Below are 18,538 nucleotides of genomic sequence, written 5' to 3'. Positions count from 1 at the left end.
CCAGTATTTTGTGTTTTGGCTTGTTAGATACATCACCCTAATCTCTGTGTTCATTTTCATATGGTATCTGTTTCCAGATTTTTCTTTTTTACAAGGACACCAGTTATTTTGGATTAGGTCACCCTAATGACCTCACTTTAACCTGACTGTGTTGGTAAAGACCTTATCTCCAAAGAAGGCCACATTGTGAGATTATAGGATTAAGACTTCAATATATGAATTTTTAACCCATAACATATATTGGGAACATTTTTCAGTACCTGCCTTCTGATACTGATTTTCAAATATATTTTTAGCTGGGGTGGAAACCCTTTTAACAAACGAAATCTTGTCTTGAAGTCCAGTGGAACCCCCCCTACCCAAAGCAAGTTAATGTTGGGGGGCAGTGTGCCCAGGCTTCAGACAAGTCCAGAGGTCAGTAGAGCTGGCCATTGCTGTTGTTTGTGTTTACATGTGTGTGTCTGTACATGCAGGTGTGTGTTAATCAGTATTAATTGTTAATATTAGCATTATTGAAATGGTTAATGGTTAACAAAGTTGTCCCTGATATTCCCAGAGGGATGGGGAAATAAGTGATTTTTAATCTCATCTTTATCTGTCTTCTCCAAATTTTTCAATGAACACAATAATTATTCATTATACTCATCAATATTAATATTAATTAAATTATTAATTAACAACTTAATGCAACTCATGCTGTATTCACAACAGCTCAACCTCATGAGGTAGGTATTATCATTTTCCTCATTTTTCGAGGTAAGGAAATAAGCTCAGAGAGAATAAGTAACCTGCCCAGAGACACACAGCCAACAAGGGGTTAGGGTCTTCATTCTAACTCAGTCTGGCACTCTAGAACACTCTATTCTACTGCCATTCTGAGGTTCTAGAAGGGGAAGTTCTGTTCTGTCAGTTGAGCATAAGTGTGGATAAGGTCTATTTGTAGTGAGCATAAACAAAGTAGTAGGTCTTCTGTTTTGTTATTTAAAGTTGTTTTGTGTGTCCCTCTTTAATTTTTTAAAAAATTTAATTAATTAATTTATTTATCTATTTGAGAGAGAGAGAGAGAGCGCATGCAGAGGAAGGATAGAAGGAGAGGGAGAAACAGACTCTCCACTGAGCAGGGAGCCTAATGTGGGTCAAGATCATGACCTGAGCCAAAGGCAGACGCTTAACTGATCTGAGCCACCCAGGTGCCCCTCTCTTTTTAATTTTAACTCAGGTTCCTGGAACAACCCAGTCTCCATCTTCATTCATCTGTTGGGCTACTTTAAATAGAGGGATGTAATACAGAGAAGCAGGGATGGTTAGAAGGTGGAGGAGCAGGGGCTCGGCTGGGACTCAGGCTTGGCCCCAGAGTGACACCCCAGAGTAACACCCCAGAGTTGCCCTCCGGGGACCTGGGGGGTCAGAAGCCATTGCATCCAGGCTGACTCCAGCCACAGCTGTAAGCAGGGACGATGGCCAGACACCATACACACCGGGGCACTCCCCATTTGCCAGGCTCACACCAACAAATGGGCACCTTGCTGCACCACTTGGGTCCCCATTTATGCTATGGTTGAATCTTGTGTGAATGAGTGAATGAATGAATGCATGAATGCATGAATTGAAAAATGATGGATCTACAGGCACATGCAGAACACTAGCTCCGAGGGAGTCTGGGAAATGTGGTTTCTGGCTTTCTAGCCTCTGCCGTTCAGGATGGCACTTTTGGTCCCCCTTTGGGGTCATTTTGTCAGGGGAATGAGAGAGTATGGACAGTCCGAGAAGTGCCACCAGCTCACATCTTTGAGCTCCTCCCATTTCCCTGGTTCCCGGGTTCCTTCCACACTGGTTGCATGCACTGTCTCCAGGGTGTACGGTGACTTCAGGAGCTGGGTTACGTGGAATGCAAGCAGGAAGTGCAGCCTGAATCTGATCCAGCCCCAGTGGGATAGCCCGCCTTCTCCCAGCCTCTTCCATGCAGCCCACCTGGGTAAGCCCCGACCTGGGTGAGTTCCGGCTAGGAGGCACCGGGAACACAGGGCCTGACAAGCACGTGTCCAGGGACATGGAGGAGGCAGGGTGGCACGTGGCTGTCTTCCGGGACAGGTAGTAGGAAGTGCCCGATGCAAAGTAGCTGGTGGCCCCTTAGCCTGAAAACGGGGGTGGGGGTGGGAGAAGAAGCAGTGGGGGCACCCATTGGGAATCTGAATCATGGAGCGGAGGAGGGCTGTACCCGGCAGCCTACAGAGTTGGACAGGCCGGGTGGACTCTTGGCTCCTCACGTCACCTCCTTGAGCCTCAGTTTTCTTCACATGTAAAATGGGGGTAGTTTATGGACATTGGGGAGGGTATGTGCTTTGGTGAGTGCTGTGAAGTGTGTAAACCTGGTGATTCACAGACCGGTACCCCTGGGGATAAAAATATATGTTTATTAAAAAAAAAAAAAAAAAGAAAGGACAAATACCCAACTTTTGTAGCAACATGGACGGGACTGGAAGAGATTATTATGCTGAGTGAAATAAGTCAAGCAGAGAGAGTCAATTATCATATGGTTTCACTTATTTGTGGAGCATAACAAATAGCATGGAGGACATGGGGAGTTAGAGAGGAGAAGGGAGTTGGGGGAAATTGGAAGGGGAGGTGAACCATGAGAGACTATGGACTCTGAAAAACAATCTGAGGGTTTTGAAGGGGTGGGGGGTGGGAGGTTGGGGTACTAGGTGGTGGGTATTATAAAGGGCACGAATTGCATGGAGCACTGGGTGTGGTGAAAAATAATGAATACTGTTATGCTGAAAATAAAAAATAAATTAAAAAAAAAATAAATAAAATGGGGGTAGTTGATTGAATTCCTTGAGCTTGTTGTTGAGATTCAGCATGAAACTCTGTTAATTTTTTTTTTTAGTTTTTTTTTTTTTTAAAGATTTTATTTATTTACGTGACAGAGAGAGACAGCAAGAGAGGGGACACAAGCAGGAGGAGTGGGAGAGGGAGAGGCAGACTCCCTGCTGAGCAGGGAGCCTGATGCAGGGCCTGATCCTAAGACCCCAGGATCATGACCTGAGCCTAATGCAGATGCTTAACCAACTGAACCACCCAGGCGCCCCCCCAAACTCTGTTTAAACGATTGGAGGAAGATGAGCTTCTGCCTCTCCCATCACTTGTTCGATCCCCGCCTGAACCTCTGCCAGAGCCTTCTGGGTGCAGTCAGGGGGTTACGGTCAGCTGGCTGGAGTGGAGGGGGAGGAGGACCTGACTTGCTGGCCTCTTCCTGAGTCAGCTGTTCCTTGCAAATCTAAATTCATTACCTTGGCTTGAATCTTGACTAGTACTAAGTACTAGTCACCCTCAAAAGTAAGAGAAGCAGAGAGGAAAAGGATAACTAGGGGTCACTGAGCCGGGGTGATGGCACTGCTGCATCTGGCTGTGTGAGTGCGGGCAGGGGCTTGGGCTCTGTGTGCCTCTGTTGTTTCTCGTACAAGGCATGGGAAACGAGCCCTCCCTCTCAGGATCTTGACACCGTTAAAGGGATACCCTAGTCAACACTTAGCATTTCTAATGGGCCCCTGTGCTGCATCCCTCATTCCTGTTTCTGGAGGAAGGTGTTACCGTTGGGATGCTGAAATAGAATTTCCAAAAGTGGTTACATATTCTCCTCGTTATTTGGGTTAAACAAACCAAAATACGAGTTTATAGATGCCTGCCGGGAGTCTGAGCTCTTCTGTACATGCTGAAGGGGCTGTTCTTTTGCTGTGAGGTTGTTCCCATGACAACCTCACATGTCTGGTCATTCTCATGACCCCAGATTCTGCCACAGTATTGGGTGATGATTTGAAAATGTGTGTAAGAATTTCCTTGAGAGTTTTAAGTGCTCCTGAGCCATGGTTGGGGAGGAGCCAGTGGACAGGCTTTCAAGGGTTTGGGTTCAAGTGCAGGCTGGCCATGGTTCTTAACACCTCTGTGGGGCCATAAGGACCTCCCCAGGTGGGCTGTGGTCATGTTGCAATGATATGTGGGGGCTAGGTTAGGTCACACTGCAAAGTGCTATGTACACAAAGTCATTTTGATTCAGGAAGGGCCAGACTGGCCTCCTGAGAAGTGTCCATCCCTGGAGTGGGCCAGGTGAGCTCTGGTGACATCCCATGGCTTAAGAATGGGGGAGGGGGAGTGATTCTCAGGGAGACTAAGCAGCCCTGCCCCAGCCCCCTCCAGCCTCCAGACAGTTGGAACGTCTGCTTCTGCCCTTGCCCGGGTCCTACCAGCCCAGCTGGGCCAGCTCATCTGTCGCCTCCCTCCTAGAAGGCAAACTCCCTGGCCTCTGGGCATCCACAGTGGGCTATCCCTCCTCTTCTGTTTTGGACTGCGACCACTCGTGGGCGCCTCACCCCTGCCCTACTGGACTTGAAGAGCTGGTGGAGAGGATGGGGGCAGAATCTAGATCTGGTCAACTCTCTAGCCCTGTGCAGTGTCCATTAGTGTCTATGTGCGTGGAAGAGGGCATTGAGGTGTTTCTTGTGTGTGCACGTGGTCATCCATCTCACAGGCACGTGCCCACTGCCTTTACTTGGGTGCCTACCCAGCCCGGCTCTCCAAAGGTAGAGGGACAAGTTTGGCATTCACCAAGCCAGAGTGCCTGGTCTGGTGTGGTGGGCACATGTGCCAACACAGCATGATCAGGGCTGTGAGGAAGGGAAGCTCAGCATGCTGTGGTGTGCAGAGGATACCCTGCCTGGCCTGAGGGTGGGAAGTGGTATCAGTGCCCGTCATCTGAGGAGGTAATCCCCACACTGAATATTGAAGAAGACAGATAGGTGGGAAAGTGGGAAGGGCATTCCAGGAAGAGAGTATCAGCTAGGTTTGATGAGGCAGTGCTACATAACAAAAGAGCCCCAAAAGATCAGTTCTGGGTCACACGTGCATTCTGGTCTGGTCATACTGTCATCTCAACATGTGGCTTCTAAGGTCCCTGCAGCCAGGGAGAGAGGGAAGAGGGGTCACTGGGGCTCTTCCATGCCTCAGCCCTGTAGTGACACAAGTCACTGCTGCTTGCACACCACTGGGCAGGGCTGGTCATGGGACCCCCACCCACCGCAAGGGAATCTGGAAAGTAGAGGGAAGCAGGTGGGGGGTTTGCTGAGCACGCCGGGAACCCAATTCCAGAATGGGTTCTCTGGCCCTAGAAAATGGAGCGTTGTTGGAAATTACATTCGTAGGACCTGCAGCTCTGCCAGAACTCCATAAAACACTGACTGCCTCCCCTCCGCACAACTACTGGGCTTGAATGTCATGGCTGGAAAAGAGCCTGTGGAAGGAACAGAGCTCAGGGGGCAAAGGGAGTCCAATTATAACATGTTGGGAAAGATTACATTCTTTGGTGACTTTTATGTTTTTAAGGAGTTGGGTTAACCTTGGGCCCGTCTCCTTCTTGCTGTCCTTCCGTCCCTCTGAGGGTATAAATAATACAGAGTACGTATGGTAGGCTCTTTCATATGGAGGTGAACACTTTATGTTGATGAGTCTTCGAAGCGTTCAGAGAAGTTGTGCACAGTTATGTTCCTGTTACATCGGGACAGGCTGGCAGTGGTGGGGAAGTGGGGCTGAGGTCTGCTCACGAAACATCCAGGGGCACAGGCAGAGAATTCGTGCTCAGCTCACATCCCTGTTCTTATTGGCAAGGACTGTGTCTCTGCTGGTGATTTTAATTTAGATTCATCCTTATGGTGTTTGGTGTTCTTTCAGGCCGCATTACTTCCTAATGTGCTTCCTGAGTATCGTTTGTATAATGCAGTTTTTATCTTACTGAATTTATCACAAAGATCTTTCTTCAACTCAAAAGGGGTGGGGTGTGCTGTCTTGGTTGTAGGTGGGAGACCGTCAGCCCAGAGAGACCCATGAGGGCTGCGAGTTCATTTGAGCTTCATTCCCTTTAGCTGACCATGAACATGCAGAGGTCGGCTGGCTCCGTGGCAGTTGCATGGGTCTCGAAGTTCAGTGCCTTCTTGCAGACGGTGCGTAGCTGTGTCTTGTTTTTCCACCTGCTCTGACGGCCCCTGTCTTCTCATTGGTGCAGCTAGACCACTGATCAGTGATTGCTGATACAGATGGAGTCTTATCTACCATATCTGTTACTTTTCTATTCTCCTACTTTTGTTTTCCACCCTTTTCCTGCCTTCTGCGGTTTTAACTGGCCATCTCTGTGTCCCCGTTTTCTCTGCTTCCCAAACATATCGGTTGTCCAAGCCCACCTCGCTCTTTGGAGCTGTGCTTTATTCTGCTTTTTAGATACTGCATTTTTTTTCCCCCAAATGGAAGGTTTGTGGCAACCCTTCCTCAAGCTAATCTGTCGGCACCATTTTCCCAACAGCATTTGCCCACTTCATGTCTCTGTGTCACACTTCTGTAATTCTCACAATATTCCAAACTTTTTCATTATTACTACGTTTATTCATGATCAGTGATTATGACTTGTGGAAAGTCTTTTTAAATTAAGGTATGTGCATTTTTTTAGACATCATGCTATTGCACATACAACACATTACAGTATAGTGTGAATATGACTTTCATGTCGAAAAACCAAAGGGAGTCATTTGACTTTTGACTTTGACTTTTTTTTTTTTTAGATTTTTAAGATGGTACCACTGGGTGTTATACGGAACTGATAAATTACTGAACACAACATCTGAAACTAATGTTGTACTCTGTGTTGGCTAATTGAATTTAAATGAAAAAAAGTGGCCTTAGAATTTGCAGCAGACATGGGCAGCACACCATGTGACTTCATGTGAAGTGTAAGCACCTTCAGCAAAGTCTTCCTGTTTCCTCCCTCCCGTCCCTCGTCACACTGCTGTCATTCATGTCACTCCTCCAAAAGCTGTCATGGCTTAATATGCCATTGCTCTCATTATTTTGGACCCTGTTATCTGTTAGATCAATTGAGTATAAGAAAAATGAAAGTTTTTATTTTTCCTTCTTTTATTCCTTATCTAGCTTTCTTCATTTTCCTGGGTGGATCTGTATTTCTTTTTTTTTTTTTTTTAACAATTTTTTTAATTTTAATTTTTTTGTTTTTAGATCTGTATTTCTGACCTACATCACTTTCTTCTCTTGGAACTTCTTATAACTTTTTCTTTTTGCCAGGAAGACCTATGTGACAAATTTCTTCAAATTTTGTTTGTTGGAGAAAGTCTTTACTTCTTCCTCTTTGAAAGGTAATTTCGCAAGGTGTAGAATTTCAGGTTGGTGGGATTTTCTCTTAACATTTGATTTCACTCCATTTTCTTTTTGCTTGCATGGTTTCTGAGGAGAGGTCTGATAGAATTCTCACCTTTGTTCCTCTGTAGGTAAGGTGTTTCCCACCCCTGGCATCATTCAAGATTTTTTAATTTGATTTTTCTAAGTTTGAATATGATATGCCTAAGGGTCAATTTTTTTGGTTTTTATCCTATTTGGTGTTCTGGGAGCTTCGTGGATCTCTGGTTTGGTGTCTGACATTACTGGTGCAAATATTTCTCTGTTCCTTTCTCTCTCTCTTCTATTTCTGGTATTCCCATTACACATTTGTTTCCACTTTTGCAGTCATCCTACAGTTCTGAGATACTCTGTTCTGTTTCAGTCATAGTTTTCCTTGCTCTTTGGTTTGGAATGGTTTTATGGCCCTATCTTCAGACTCACTGATTCTTTCCCCAGCCTGGTCCAGTCAACTAATGGGTTCCTTAGAGATGTTCTTTGTTTCTATTATAGGTTTTTTTTTTTTTTTTTTAGCATTTCTTTTCAGTCCTTTCTTATAACCTCCATGTCAGCTTACTTTAGCTATCTATTCTTGCATTTTATCTTTTTTTTTTTTTTTTCCACTAGAGCCCTTAGCATGATAATCATAGTTCTTTTAAAGTCCTGGTCTGATCATTCCAGCATCGCTGCCCTATCTTCGCCTGGTTCTGATGTTTGCTCTGTCTCTTCAAACTGGGTTTTGTATGCCTTGTAATTCTGTTGTTGTTGAAATCTGGACAGGAGGTATTTGGTGAAAGGAACCTGAACCGATTCCCACGGAGGTTTCTGCTCTGGTAGGGTTGTTATTCTCACTCTCCATCTGTCTGCCTCTCCAAATTTTGCCGTGTGATCTCAGTTCTCAGATGGATATAAGAAAAGTTACTGATTTTCAGTTTCTTCAGCTTTTTCCTTGTTGTGTGGATGGGAGTGATGATTTCCAAGCTCTTTACATGCCAGACCAGAAACTGGAAGTTGGATTCAGTTCTTTCTTCATTCTCCCTCCCTCCTTTCCTCTTTCCCTCCACCCCCTCCTCCCCTGTTCTTCCAATCCTTCCCTGCTCTGTTCCTTCCTCCTGTGTATGTCCCCACCCTCTTTGCACAGGGCAAGCCTTTGCTAAAGCAGCCGCGGCTTAGGTGACTGCACAGTGTTGCCCTGAGTAGAGGTTACTCTGTTTTTCTTAGGGGGAGGGGGTTGGCATCCTGAGTTCAGACCCAAGTTCTATGTATTGTTGGCTGTGAGGTCTGGTGTTTTGAGAGGCCTCCCTTCCCTGAACTTGGCTGCAGTTTACTCCTTTGGGACAAATCAAGATGGACATACAAGGGCCAGGTGACCAAGGTCATCCAAAGATTCCTGCTGAAGGCAGTGTCCTCACAGCATCCAGCTGTTGCTGTCAGCTGCAGCCCTCCACCTGGCCCTGAGCTTCAGACATGACCATGCTTATTCTGTGACTGGGGTGGGGATGACTAGTGACAACGGCTGGTGAGGCTGCCAGTAAAAGGAAAGGGTGTGTGACTCGAGACGGAGGCATGGCAGCCCATTGCACCGTTCTGTGGCTCTATTTAGGATGCAGAAGTAGGTTCCTCCTGATCTGTGAATGGCGATAGTGAAAGGAACAGAGAGGCAGAGGTCTGCAAGGAGGGGGCTTTGGGCAGGAGAAGCCATGAGCATTGCTGGGGCAGGGCAGGGAGTGTTTTGCTTGGTATCATGGCACCATGCCACACATGGTGCCTGTGGGTAGGACACAGGCAATAAACTTGTACCAGATGCATTCAGCCAGCCAAGCTCCTCTGCTCACAGTTCTGCTTACCCCAGAGCAAGGCCCAAGGTCCTTGATGCTCAATGTCCTGTCTTTATGTTGCAACCATGTTTAAACACTGAGGGAACCTGGCTGGCAGCGAGGGGGGCAGCTAGCAAGTGAGCTGAGCCCACCATTGGGTGCCTCTGTCTCTGCCCACAAGCATGCCCATCACTATGTGGTTATACTTGACTTCTTGGAATGGGGGTGGTTTTTACCAAGGACTCAGGAGACCTGTGTCGCTTGAAAGATCTCTTACATCCTTCTGCCTGAACTTTGTAATTGAACCATGGGGATGGGTGTGGATGTCCAAGGAGGGGTTCTGAGGTTTTGGGCACCTGCTCTGGGCTGGCACTTTGCTTGGTATTGGAGAATCAGTCAACTAGGTGGTTTATAAGCGGAGGAGCTGAGACTTCACGGGGCCAGGGTGAGCAAATAAGTAGGCAAGGCAGTGGGGGGTTAGTGGTGGGTCTTACCAGCCAGGCATCCCTCTGCAAGGGCCTGTTGGTGCTCTCTGCCTGGGTCAATAGGGCCTGGGAACCTTGGTTGTTATTATTGCCATTATCACTGGTAGTGTTTAGTTAATTTTCTATGCGGGGATGGGATGTGGGGACTTCCACTTCCAAAGGCGCCCTGGGCGGCAGCAGTGGCTGGGAGGTGAGGGGCAGGGAGACTGTTAGAGACTTTTGAGGTCCATGGGGCTGCAGGTGGTGGGCTGAAGGGACCCGAGAGGGCTCTGCAGGGACCCGGCAGATAGCACTGTGGGGCTTGGGTGGCGCCTGTGGGGGTGAGCTGTGGCAGGTGGCCCTTCTTCTGTCCCCATTTCAAGACGCACGGGCACCACCAGCCAATCTCCCACTGTGGGATGGACTCCCAGGCCGCGCTTGGGACATGGTGTCAGGGAAGGTTCGCCTTCACTTCCTCCTCCCAGCATGTCCGGAGCTCACCGCTGTGCACACCGCCACAGTGCCCCACCTCCACGCAAACAACTGCCACCCAGAAGCAGGAAAGATCTCCACTTCTCAGATGAAGAAACCGAGGCCCAGAGAACTCAGGTGACTTACCCCAGATCAGAGGGACCTTCTTAGGATTTAAATCCTGCCAGGCTCTTTTCTGACCATGTGACCCTCTGGTTATTTACTGTGTTTGGGCCTCGATGTCTCCATCCACTAGATGGGAGTAATGATAGGATTTGCATCGTAGTCATGAGAGGCTTGCTTGATATTGTCCTCTGCGGGGCTGGTTGTAGTGTCTGGTGTAAGTCTGTGCTCCAGAAACATTCATCCTTCTTATCCCATGTTACCTGGAGAAGAGAAGTTTCCAGGAGTATGACTGAATCTCTAAATCGCTCAAGGGCCCCTCTGTGGGGAAGGGAACACAGACTCCTTGTAGCTTCTGAGTGCTGGAAGGGGCCCCGGGCAGAGGTTACAAGGGGTCTTTTTGTTTGTGGGTTTCTTTTAGGCTTGAAACGAGAGGTCATTTCCAGGACCTAGGGGCTGCCCTGGGGGAGCAGGTGTCCTCATGGTTGGGGTGGGGGAGCTTCCTGTCAAGGGGAAGACTCTGGAGAAGGGACCAAGGAGGGGATTCCATGGAGCCTGGGAGGGCAGGCGGTGACAGATGGGGCCTTGGAGTCTCGGCATCTCAGGTGCTGTGGGTCCTGCATCCCGCAGCTGATCGGGTCTTCATGTGTGTGTGATTTGTTCATTTCATAGCCAAGAGCCTGTTTCTGGAACATTCCGTGGGCTTCCAAGTATTGTCATATCCTCTGTTCTGTTTGGTCCTCACCGATGTGCCGGTGAGGGCACCCCACTGACATGGCCCTGGCCACTGAGGCTGGCCACTGATTCCGCTGTCGGCCAGAGCCTGATTTCTGATCTTTGTGCCCCTTTGTGTCCTCCACATACCCCCTTTCCTTCCTTCCAGAACAACCAGCTTCTCAGCTAACCCAGCTGTGTGGCTTTCTGGTGTGTGCGTGTCTCAGAGGCATAATTTCTTCATCTCTAAATCTGGAGAACAGCTTCAGCCCTGCCTCCCCCTCCCCCACCCCGGAACGCTCTCCGGCTCAGCTAGGACAAGGTGGGCCGAAGTGGGCAGCTAGTGGATGAAACGGAGGGGCTCGCCTGCCCATGTTGGGGCCAGAGCCCTCTGAGCCAGGCACCCCCCCAAGGGAGAATGGGGATGGTGGTCCCACGCGGTCCCCTGGCTCCCCGCCTGTCGCCGTGTGCCTCCGTGTATTGACGTGGCAGTCCCGAGACAGCTGGGCCTACCGTCACTGGACACTCCATGCAGGCTTCACAGCAAAGATGGGCTCCTGCTGATCTGGGGTTTTTCCATCCTGGTCAGAGCTGTTGGGCTGGTGGATGTAAGCATGTGTGTGTGTGGTGTGTGTAGTGTGTGTGTGTGTGTGTGTGTGTGTGTCTTAGCTCAGGCCGCTGTCACGGGTTTCTGCAGATTGCCCGCCTGAAGCCACAGACCTTTATCTCCCACTGACTGTGGAGGCTGGGAGTCAGGGTGTGGGTGCAGGCCTGGGGAGAGCTGCTTCCCGGCATGGGCATGTACAAGGCACCTTCTTGCTGCCGCGACCTCGCAAAGTGCAGATCATTTCTCGGCATCTTCTTCTCTGAGGGCTCTCATCCCATTCCTGAGGACACTACGTGGCCCAGTCTACCATTCCCCCCCACTTCAGGTCCCCCTCCACATGCCATCACATTGGACCTTATGGTCCCAACACAGGAACTGGGGGGACGTGGACATTCAGAGCGTGGTGTGCATGTGTGGGCTGTATGGGTGCATCATGCATGTGGAGCCTGAACAGCACCACCCTGCCCGCCACGCCATGGCTCCTGGGGGCTTGTTGGGCTCAGAAAGAACAGCTTGACCTGGAGGAGGAAGTGGAACGAAGTGGGCCCCGCGGCGGTTGGGTGGGCAGCTGTGAGTCTGTGACAGGGGCTAGAGTCCCGACTTGGTGCGAGCGTGTGGTCCTTTTTGTGGCGGGGGGCTGGGGTCTTGGGCTGTGCTGGCCCCTGACATGGGAGGGTCCTAAGCAAGGGGTGGGCTGGCCCGGCGGAATGGGTACTCACCTCTGTGATGAATGACACCATCTGTGGACAGTGGGAGCCGGGGAGTCAAGGGAACCTCAGTGAGCCAGGGTGGGGCCCATGGCATCCTCATGGGTGATGTCTTCTCTGTGTCCTCTGAAGTGCCAGGTGAGCTCCGCTGACCACCTGGTGAGGAGAGGGGAGCCTCGGAGTCCCCTCTCCCTGCTGGGCTGCTGCTCCCTCTGTGACCCCAGGCAGGCAGGTAAGCCCCTGACCTGTCTGGGCCTCAATTTCCCCACCCACAAATTGGGTCTGTTTCCTGTGACCATCCATACCTTGCTGGCCTGAAGACCTGGAGATGGTTGAGTAAAGGTACCTTGAGTCATCTGGTGAGCCTTGGGCCACGAGGACCCCCTGGCCTTGCCTCTGGGGACAAAGGGGGTTTGGAGGAGGCGTGGCCCAAGGTGAGTCCTGGGGATGGTCAGGAGGTGGCCTGAAGTGGCCCTGTGAGGCAGGAAGGGGCAAGTGCCCAAGATGGCAGGGGACAGTAGGCGTGGCTCCCAGGGGCCACCAACGCTCAGGCCATGTAGTGGAGCAGGGCGCCGTGAGAGGACTGGTTGCTGTGGCCGTGGGCACTGTCTCCTGTGGGCTGTCTGCAGGAAGTGGCAGGAGGGTCACTTCTGCGGCCCCTGAGCCTAGGTGGAACAGTATGCAGGTCCGGGAGAGCCGGGGTGGCCAGTGCTCCTGGCAGGAAGTGGTGAGGACTGGCTGGAGGCAGAAGTGTGTGTCTTGAAGAACCGGGGAAAGGTGACAGTTTTGGTGGCTGGATATGTAGGCTTGGGAGCTCTGGGGCCACTATGAGGACTGAGCAGCCACACAGAGGGCTCAGAACCCTCCCAGATGTGCTAGGGCAGCTGGTTGATCTGTTGTCATTTCCAGGATGCACCAGCTTTGAGGTTGTGGCACCTATGACAGGACACTGGGGCCTCAGACCCTGGCTGGGGACAGCTTACTCTGGCCTTCCCTGAGCTGACACCGCTCCCACACGGTGCTGTGGCCTCCATCCACTCCCCGGGAATGCTGGCTCGGGAGAACACAGCTGGGACCCAGCCACGCACAGGTGGGTGGCAGGGCGGGGCTGAGGGACCGAACCTGCACTCCTCACTGTGGGCTCTCTCTAGAGCACTTTACCCCTGAGCCAGAATAGATGTTAGGAAGACCTAATTCACTCGACTTCATTCATTACATTTTATGGATTTTTTTTTTTTTTTTAACCTCCACTAACTACTTTGAACCAATATGAAAAGAGTCTGGGCAGCAAATGCCTTATTAAATTGTTGTAAGTGGAGAATGACATCTCCGAAAAAAGTCAATATCTAGGCCTCTCAGACTTTTTCTTTTAAGTATTAAAGGAATTATTATTTTACTATTATTATTATTATTATTAGGTGCTGCTCTGGTGGAAAATCTGCTCTTTTCACTTCCTGTCTATATTTGCCTTTTCCAAGACACCGTCTTCCAGTTTCCCCCTATCCCTTCTGTACCGGGCCAGGAGAACAGAGAGCGCAGCTTGCTAGCATTGTATGTGTAGCATGAGATAATGGGCTCCGAGTGAGGGACTGGAGATTTGCCTACAGCGCAGTGTTCACTGGCTTTGGGCGGATGTTGGCTGAGCCTCTGTGGGGTTCCTCTGTCCATATTGGGATTCTGCTCAGTGGGCTATCATGAGCTTGGGGTGGAGAGTGCCAGGCAGAGTGGGCACCGAGCTCATCTCAGGCTGGAGAATGACCTGCTCTTGCTCCCACTGGGGAGGCCCTCGTGGAGGTCAGCAGCCGTGGGGCCAATTGTAAGGATACCAAGTGGCACCCTGAGCCTCCGGCTGGACCAGCCATGGGTGAGTTCCTGGCAAGGAAGCCAGCTGCGTGGGGCCCACCGAGAGCTCTGGGTTTGACGTAGCCCATAGCTTTGGGTGTCGTCCCCTCCTGTGTCCCCCCTGGTCTCAACATTTACTGAGGCCCTGGCCTAACGAATGTCGACAGGGAGTATTGCTGTTTGCTGGTTAAAAGCTTGGTGTTTGCTCACTGGAATTTATTCATCCAGGGAACACGGAGCTTGGAGTTTGGGCTGAGCACAGGGTGAGGCCCCACAAAGGCAAAGGGAAGTCAGGATCCTGTTCTCAGAGGGGCTGACAGATCAGCAAACACCCAGGGCAGCCCTCAGCTACCCTGGCAGCTCGGAGGAGGTGCCTGGCCGTGGGCTCATTATGGGAGGCTTCCTGGAGGAGGCAAGATAGGAGGTGGCCATGAAATGGGGCGGGAGCACTATGGCCTGCAGGGTGGCCTGCCCGGGAACTTGCTGAGCGTGGAGCATTGGGGCGGGGGACAGGCGGCGGGGCCTGGATGGGATGTCGGTGTGAGTCAGACCCTGGAAGACCTGCGCCTCTTCACCAGGCGGCTTTCCCCTAAGGCAGCCCGAGACTTCTGCGGCTTCAGAGCAGGAGAGTGCCTCCTGTGTGGCTGCAGAGGCCAATCTCTATTTTCTCATTGGTCAGGAGCAGAATGCATGCTGAGTCACTGCTCAGGTGATAGAGTAAACGTGCTTTTTCAGGGGCTACTGTGGCCGAGGCAAGAACTGGGCTGTCTGTCCCCAGGCGTGGCCCCCCTTCTGGGTATCTGGCCTGTCCCACTGCCGTCTGTCTCTGCCTTTTGGCCCTTCTGCTCTTGCGGCTTCAAAAGCCGGGCTGGGAGACTGGGGGACCTTGGGGTCCAGATGCCCAGCGGGGCTGAGAGCACTTGGAGTCTGGGACTGGCCAACCACTGTTCTCATGGTCCCCCAAGCGCTCCTGGCATCCTGTCTCCCCACGGGCTGGGTCTCCTTTCCCCCTTTCCCCTGGGCTTGCTGTCCCAGGGCCTTACTGAGGAGCGGACACATTTCACGGCCTGTACCCGCGTGCTGTGCTACCTCGGGCAGGCACGTGGTTTCTCTGAGGCCTATCCTCTGCTACCCCTTCCTCCCTGGCATCTTCAGGGACCTTGGGAGGGACTGCTGGGCAAGGAAACGGGCCTTCAGGTTGTACTAGGGCCTCTGAGGAGCTGGGACAGCGTGACAACAGATGGGCCACACCTTGACTTGGCGTCTTACAAGAGCACCTAGGCTTAGCACCTGCTAGCCTGACCTTCACGGAGGTTACTGGGAGGCTGGCCTTGCTCCTCCTAAGAAATGCAGTTTCGTTGTATTTGGCAAGTGTCCTCACTGGGCTGAGTGCCTTGCTGAGCATGGATATGATTCCGGCCATTCCCACACATCCCTGTGAAGTCAGCGCCATGGGTCCCATTAGACAGATGGGAAAACTGAGTCATAGAGAAGTTCTGTGACTTTCCCTGGACCATCCAGTCAGCAAAGCGTGAGCCACGAGGACACACTTATGGTGAAGGATAGCCCTTTGCTGGGAGACAAGGCCGCCCCACAGAATGGTCAGCTGTGTCCCGGGGGGTGTGGCCTGTGTCCTCTCTTCTCAGCTGACCTCTCCCTTGCAGGCAGCCCCAAGAGACCCAGGCGGAGCTGGAACTGTGTCCAGCTGTGCCTGGAGTGTCAGTCAGCCTCCAGACCAGGCTGTCGCAGCACTGGGGACAGGGGCCACGGGCTTTTCCCTCGGCTCCTTCCTTGTCTCCCTCCCAGCTAGTCCCAGATGGCTTTCTGAAACTTGCTTGCACTCCTTTGAGAAAATGGCATCATTTTTCCCCCCCTGTAAATCAGGAATGGAAATAGAAAATCTGATTTCTCAGGAAGAGTATACAGAAGAAGGTAAATAGCACCTCTCCCTCGGGCAGTCACTGCTAACGTCTGAGAGGCCTGGCTGTCTGGTGCTTCCTGCTGTGTCCCCGGGACCTGGTGCCCAGCAGGGGCTCAAGAAATATCTGGGACTAAACGGAAACAGTGAATAAGTATTTCTGAAAACTGCGATCACAGACTGTCTCGGTTCTTTGACTCTGTGACATTCGCCTTCCTCCGTGTGGCCATGTGTCACAACTTGGGGTGTCATTTACTTAACTGTCCCTTTGGCTGAGCTGTGGGTCGCTGGGAAGAACACCTGAGCTTATGGAGAGGTCGTATCGCTGGTGAGTCCTTATCTGCATTCTTGGGGGCGCATTGTTGGGCCACAGGATGGGGTCAAGGGGAGGGAAGTCTTCCCTGTTCCGAGAGCTGGACCCGCGCATGCTCCCTGCTCCCTCTTCGGGGCCAGATGCCTTCGAAGAGCTGCGGAGCTGGTAAAAGCAGTCAGGTGAGAGCGGTGAGGGATGGATTATGGATTACGCTTATAAGCCATATCAGAGCGAATGGAGTTTATACGTAAATGTGGTCACAGTGTACCTTTCTGGAATCGGTGGGCTGCCGATTGCCCCTACATGCTCCTAAGTGGCATGTTGAGAGGCGCCCTCCTGTCCGAGAGGGGTTTTTTGGGCTTCCATCTCTGCCTTCCCAATCGGCTGGTTTGCACAGACATCCCAGGCTCCCCGGAAACGCTGGACCTCAGCTCCCAGACACGGAGCGGCTGCTGCTTGCTGGAAGTGCAGGCATCCGTGAGACCTCGCCCCAGCTCCCTGTCTGTCTGCCTGCCTCCTGACTCCCACTGCACAAAGCAGATCCGCCCGAGGCCACTGGCCCCGTGTTCCTGAATCCAGTGGCCAGTTTCCCATCCTCATCCTCATCTTGACCACCTTCTAGAACCCCTTCTTCCCTGAACCTCCCTGGTCCTCCTTGTTCTCCTTCTATGCTGTTCTTGTCCGGTCTTCCTTGTTGATTTCATGTCTTCTGTTCCACGGCCAAAGCCTGGCATTCCTCCATGCTGGAATGTTCTCTTCTCAGTGCATTCTCGCCCAAGGCGATCTAATCCCACTGAATCGCTCTGTGGCCTTAGGTAGCTTACTGAGCCTCTCTGTGCCAGGATTTTTGCTGTATCTCTCCTGGTGCTGCGAGGACTAAACACGCCCCAGTTCCGATCACAGGCCTTGACACATAATAGATGCTTCGTTCATTCATTCATTCATTCAACAAATGCTACTGGAGGGCGTCCTGCATGCTGAGCTCTGAGTCTAGGCACAGAGGTTGTAGCAAGAATAAAACCGACCCAGGCCCTGCTCGCTTGGAGCTCCTGTCCTGGTGTAACGTGCTTTGTCATATGGAAAAGAGCAAGAAGGCAGAGCGAGGGGCCCAGGGACCAGGATGTGCTGGCAGGACAGCATGGGGTCCAGCTAGCTCAAGGCTCAGGGCTGGGAGTCTGGGTTCGGACTCACCACGTCCAGTCCACCTGTGGAGCTTGACCGGCTTAATGCTGTTGCCCCATCTTGGCTGTGTGACTCTTGCTAGCCCTCAGCCTGTGTGTGCCCCAGTTCCTCCCCTGTGACACTGGGCATGGTCACTGACCTCTCTGGGCAGTTGTGCGGATTAACGGAAGGTGACCTGGGGGTCTCACCTGGGACGCAGTGGTACTGGCCGTCATTCTTAAGGGCTTGGGCTTTGCCACCATGTGGGCTGGGAGGATAGCCCTACCAAACTGAAGGTCTAGGCCTTGGTTCCCCTGGGAGGAATGTGAGGGCTGGTGGGGCCCTTAGCTCATCATGATGCCTCCATCAGCTGGGCAGCAGCTCGGGCCTGGCCAGGCAGGGAGGCCACAGGCAATGCTGGCTGCCCTTGGACTTCAGTGCTCAGGCCAGGATGCCACCTCCCTCCCTCTTTCTCTCTGCTAACCTGGCCTTCCCCCTCCCCAGGGTCCCAAGTGATGGTGGTTTACACGGAGGACGAGCTGAGCCCTGCACAACTGGTTAGCACGGTGGAGTTTGCAGCGGCGTCTGCCGGCTGGTGGGTGTGAACCTCGGGCTTTCAGCGTCTCAACCCGACAGGAAGCATGTCTAAGAAGAGCCGGAACAAGGGCGAGAAGCCCGACACGGAGGCTGATGCCGTGCAAATGGCCAACGAGGAGCTGCGGGCCAAGCTGACGAGCATTCAGATCGAGTTCCAGCAGGAAAAGAGCAAGGTGGGAGGGGTGTGGGCCCCCGGCTTCATGGGGGAGGGGCTGCGAGTTCCCTGGCTGGGGGTGGGCACTCGACCTCTGAGCCTCAGCTTGCCCCTTGGGAGAATGGGTACAACATCAGTGGTGGTACCACGTGGGTTCCAGTCTTGGCCACCTCCCGTCTCCCTGTGACCTCGGATCAGATACATCACTGTCTGTGCTGTAACTCCTCTCCCCTGCAAGATGGGATCATAATGGGACCCCCCAATGGACCTGTTGGTGGAGGAGGGGGAGTTAGGAGGTGAGGGTACTAGAGAGCTTCTGGCAGAGTCTGGGTCTGGGACGGGGCTGTTAAGCTCTCGTGGGGTGAGAACGAGTTTTGGGGCTGGTTGGTACAGAGCCAGGTTGGTGGCCGGCAGGCTGTAGGCATTCAGTTCAAGTGT

At 51.9% G+C, this 18,538-nt stretch overlaps 1 protein-coding gene across 11 annotated transcripts in view; it reads left to right on the top strand.

Moving 5' to 3' along the window:
• JAKMIP1 (janus kinase and microtubule interacting protein 1) overlaps positions 1 to 18,538 on the top strand; it is a 127,981-nt gene that overhangs the window by 44,414 nt on the left and 65,029 nt on the right. For 8 of the 11 annotated variants that reach the window (XM_082727468.1, XM_082727471.1, XM_082727476.1 and 5 more), the window contains one exon: positions 17,854 to 18,119. In XM_082727468.1, the coding sequence (XP_082583594.1) occupies positions 17,991 to 18,119 (129 nt within the window). In that variant the 5' untranslated portion in view covers positions 17,854 to 17,990. Of the gene's footprint in view, positions 1 to 13,024; positions 13,206 to 17,853; positions 18,120 to 18,538 lie in introns of all 11 variants that reach the window. The other 3 variants (XM_082727478.1, XM_082727475.1, XM_082727469.1) reach the window with 1 other exon arrangement.

This window comes from Mustela nivalis (genome assembly GCF_964662115.1).
Source record: "Mustela nivalis genome assembly, chromosome: 4".
In the NCBI taxonomy this organism is placed as follows: domain Eukaryota; kingdom Metazoa; phylum Chordata; class Mammalia; order Carnivora; family Mustelidae; genus Mustela; species Mustela nivalis.
The sequence above is the reverse complement of the archived record's forward strand: the minus strand, read 5'-3'. Positions and strand labels throughout refer to the sequence as shown.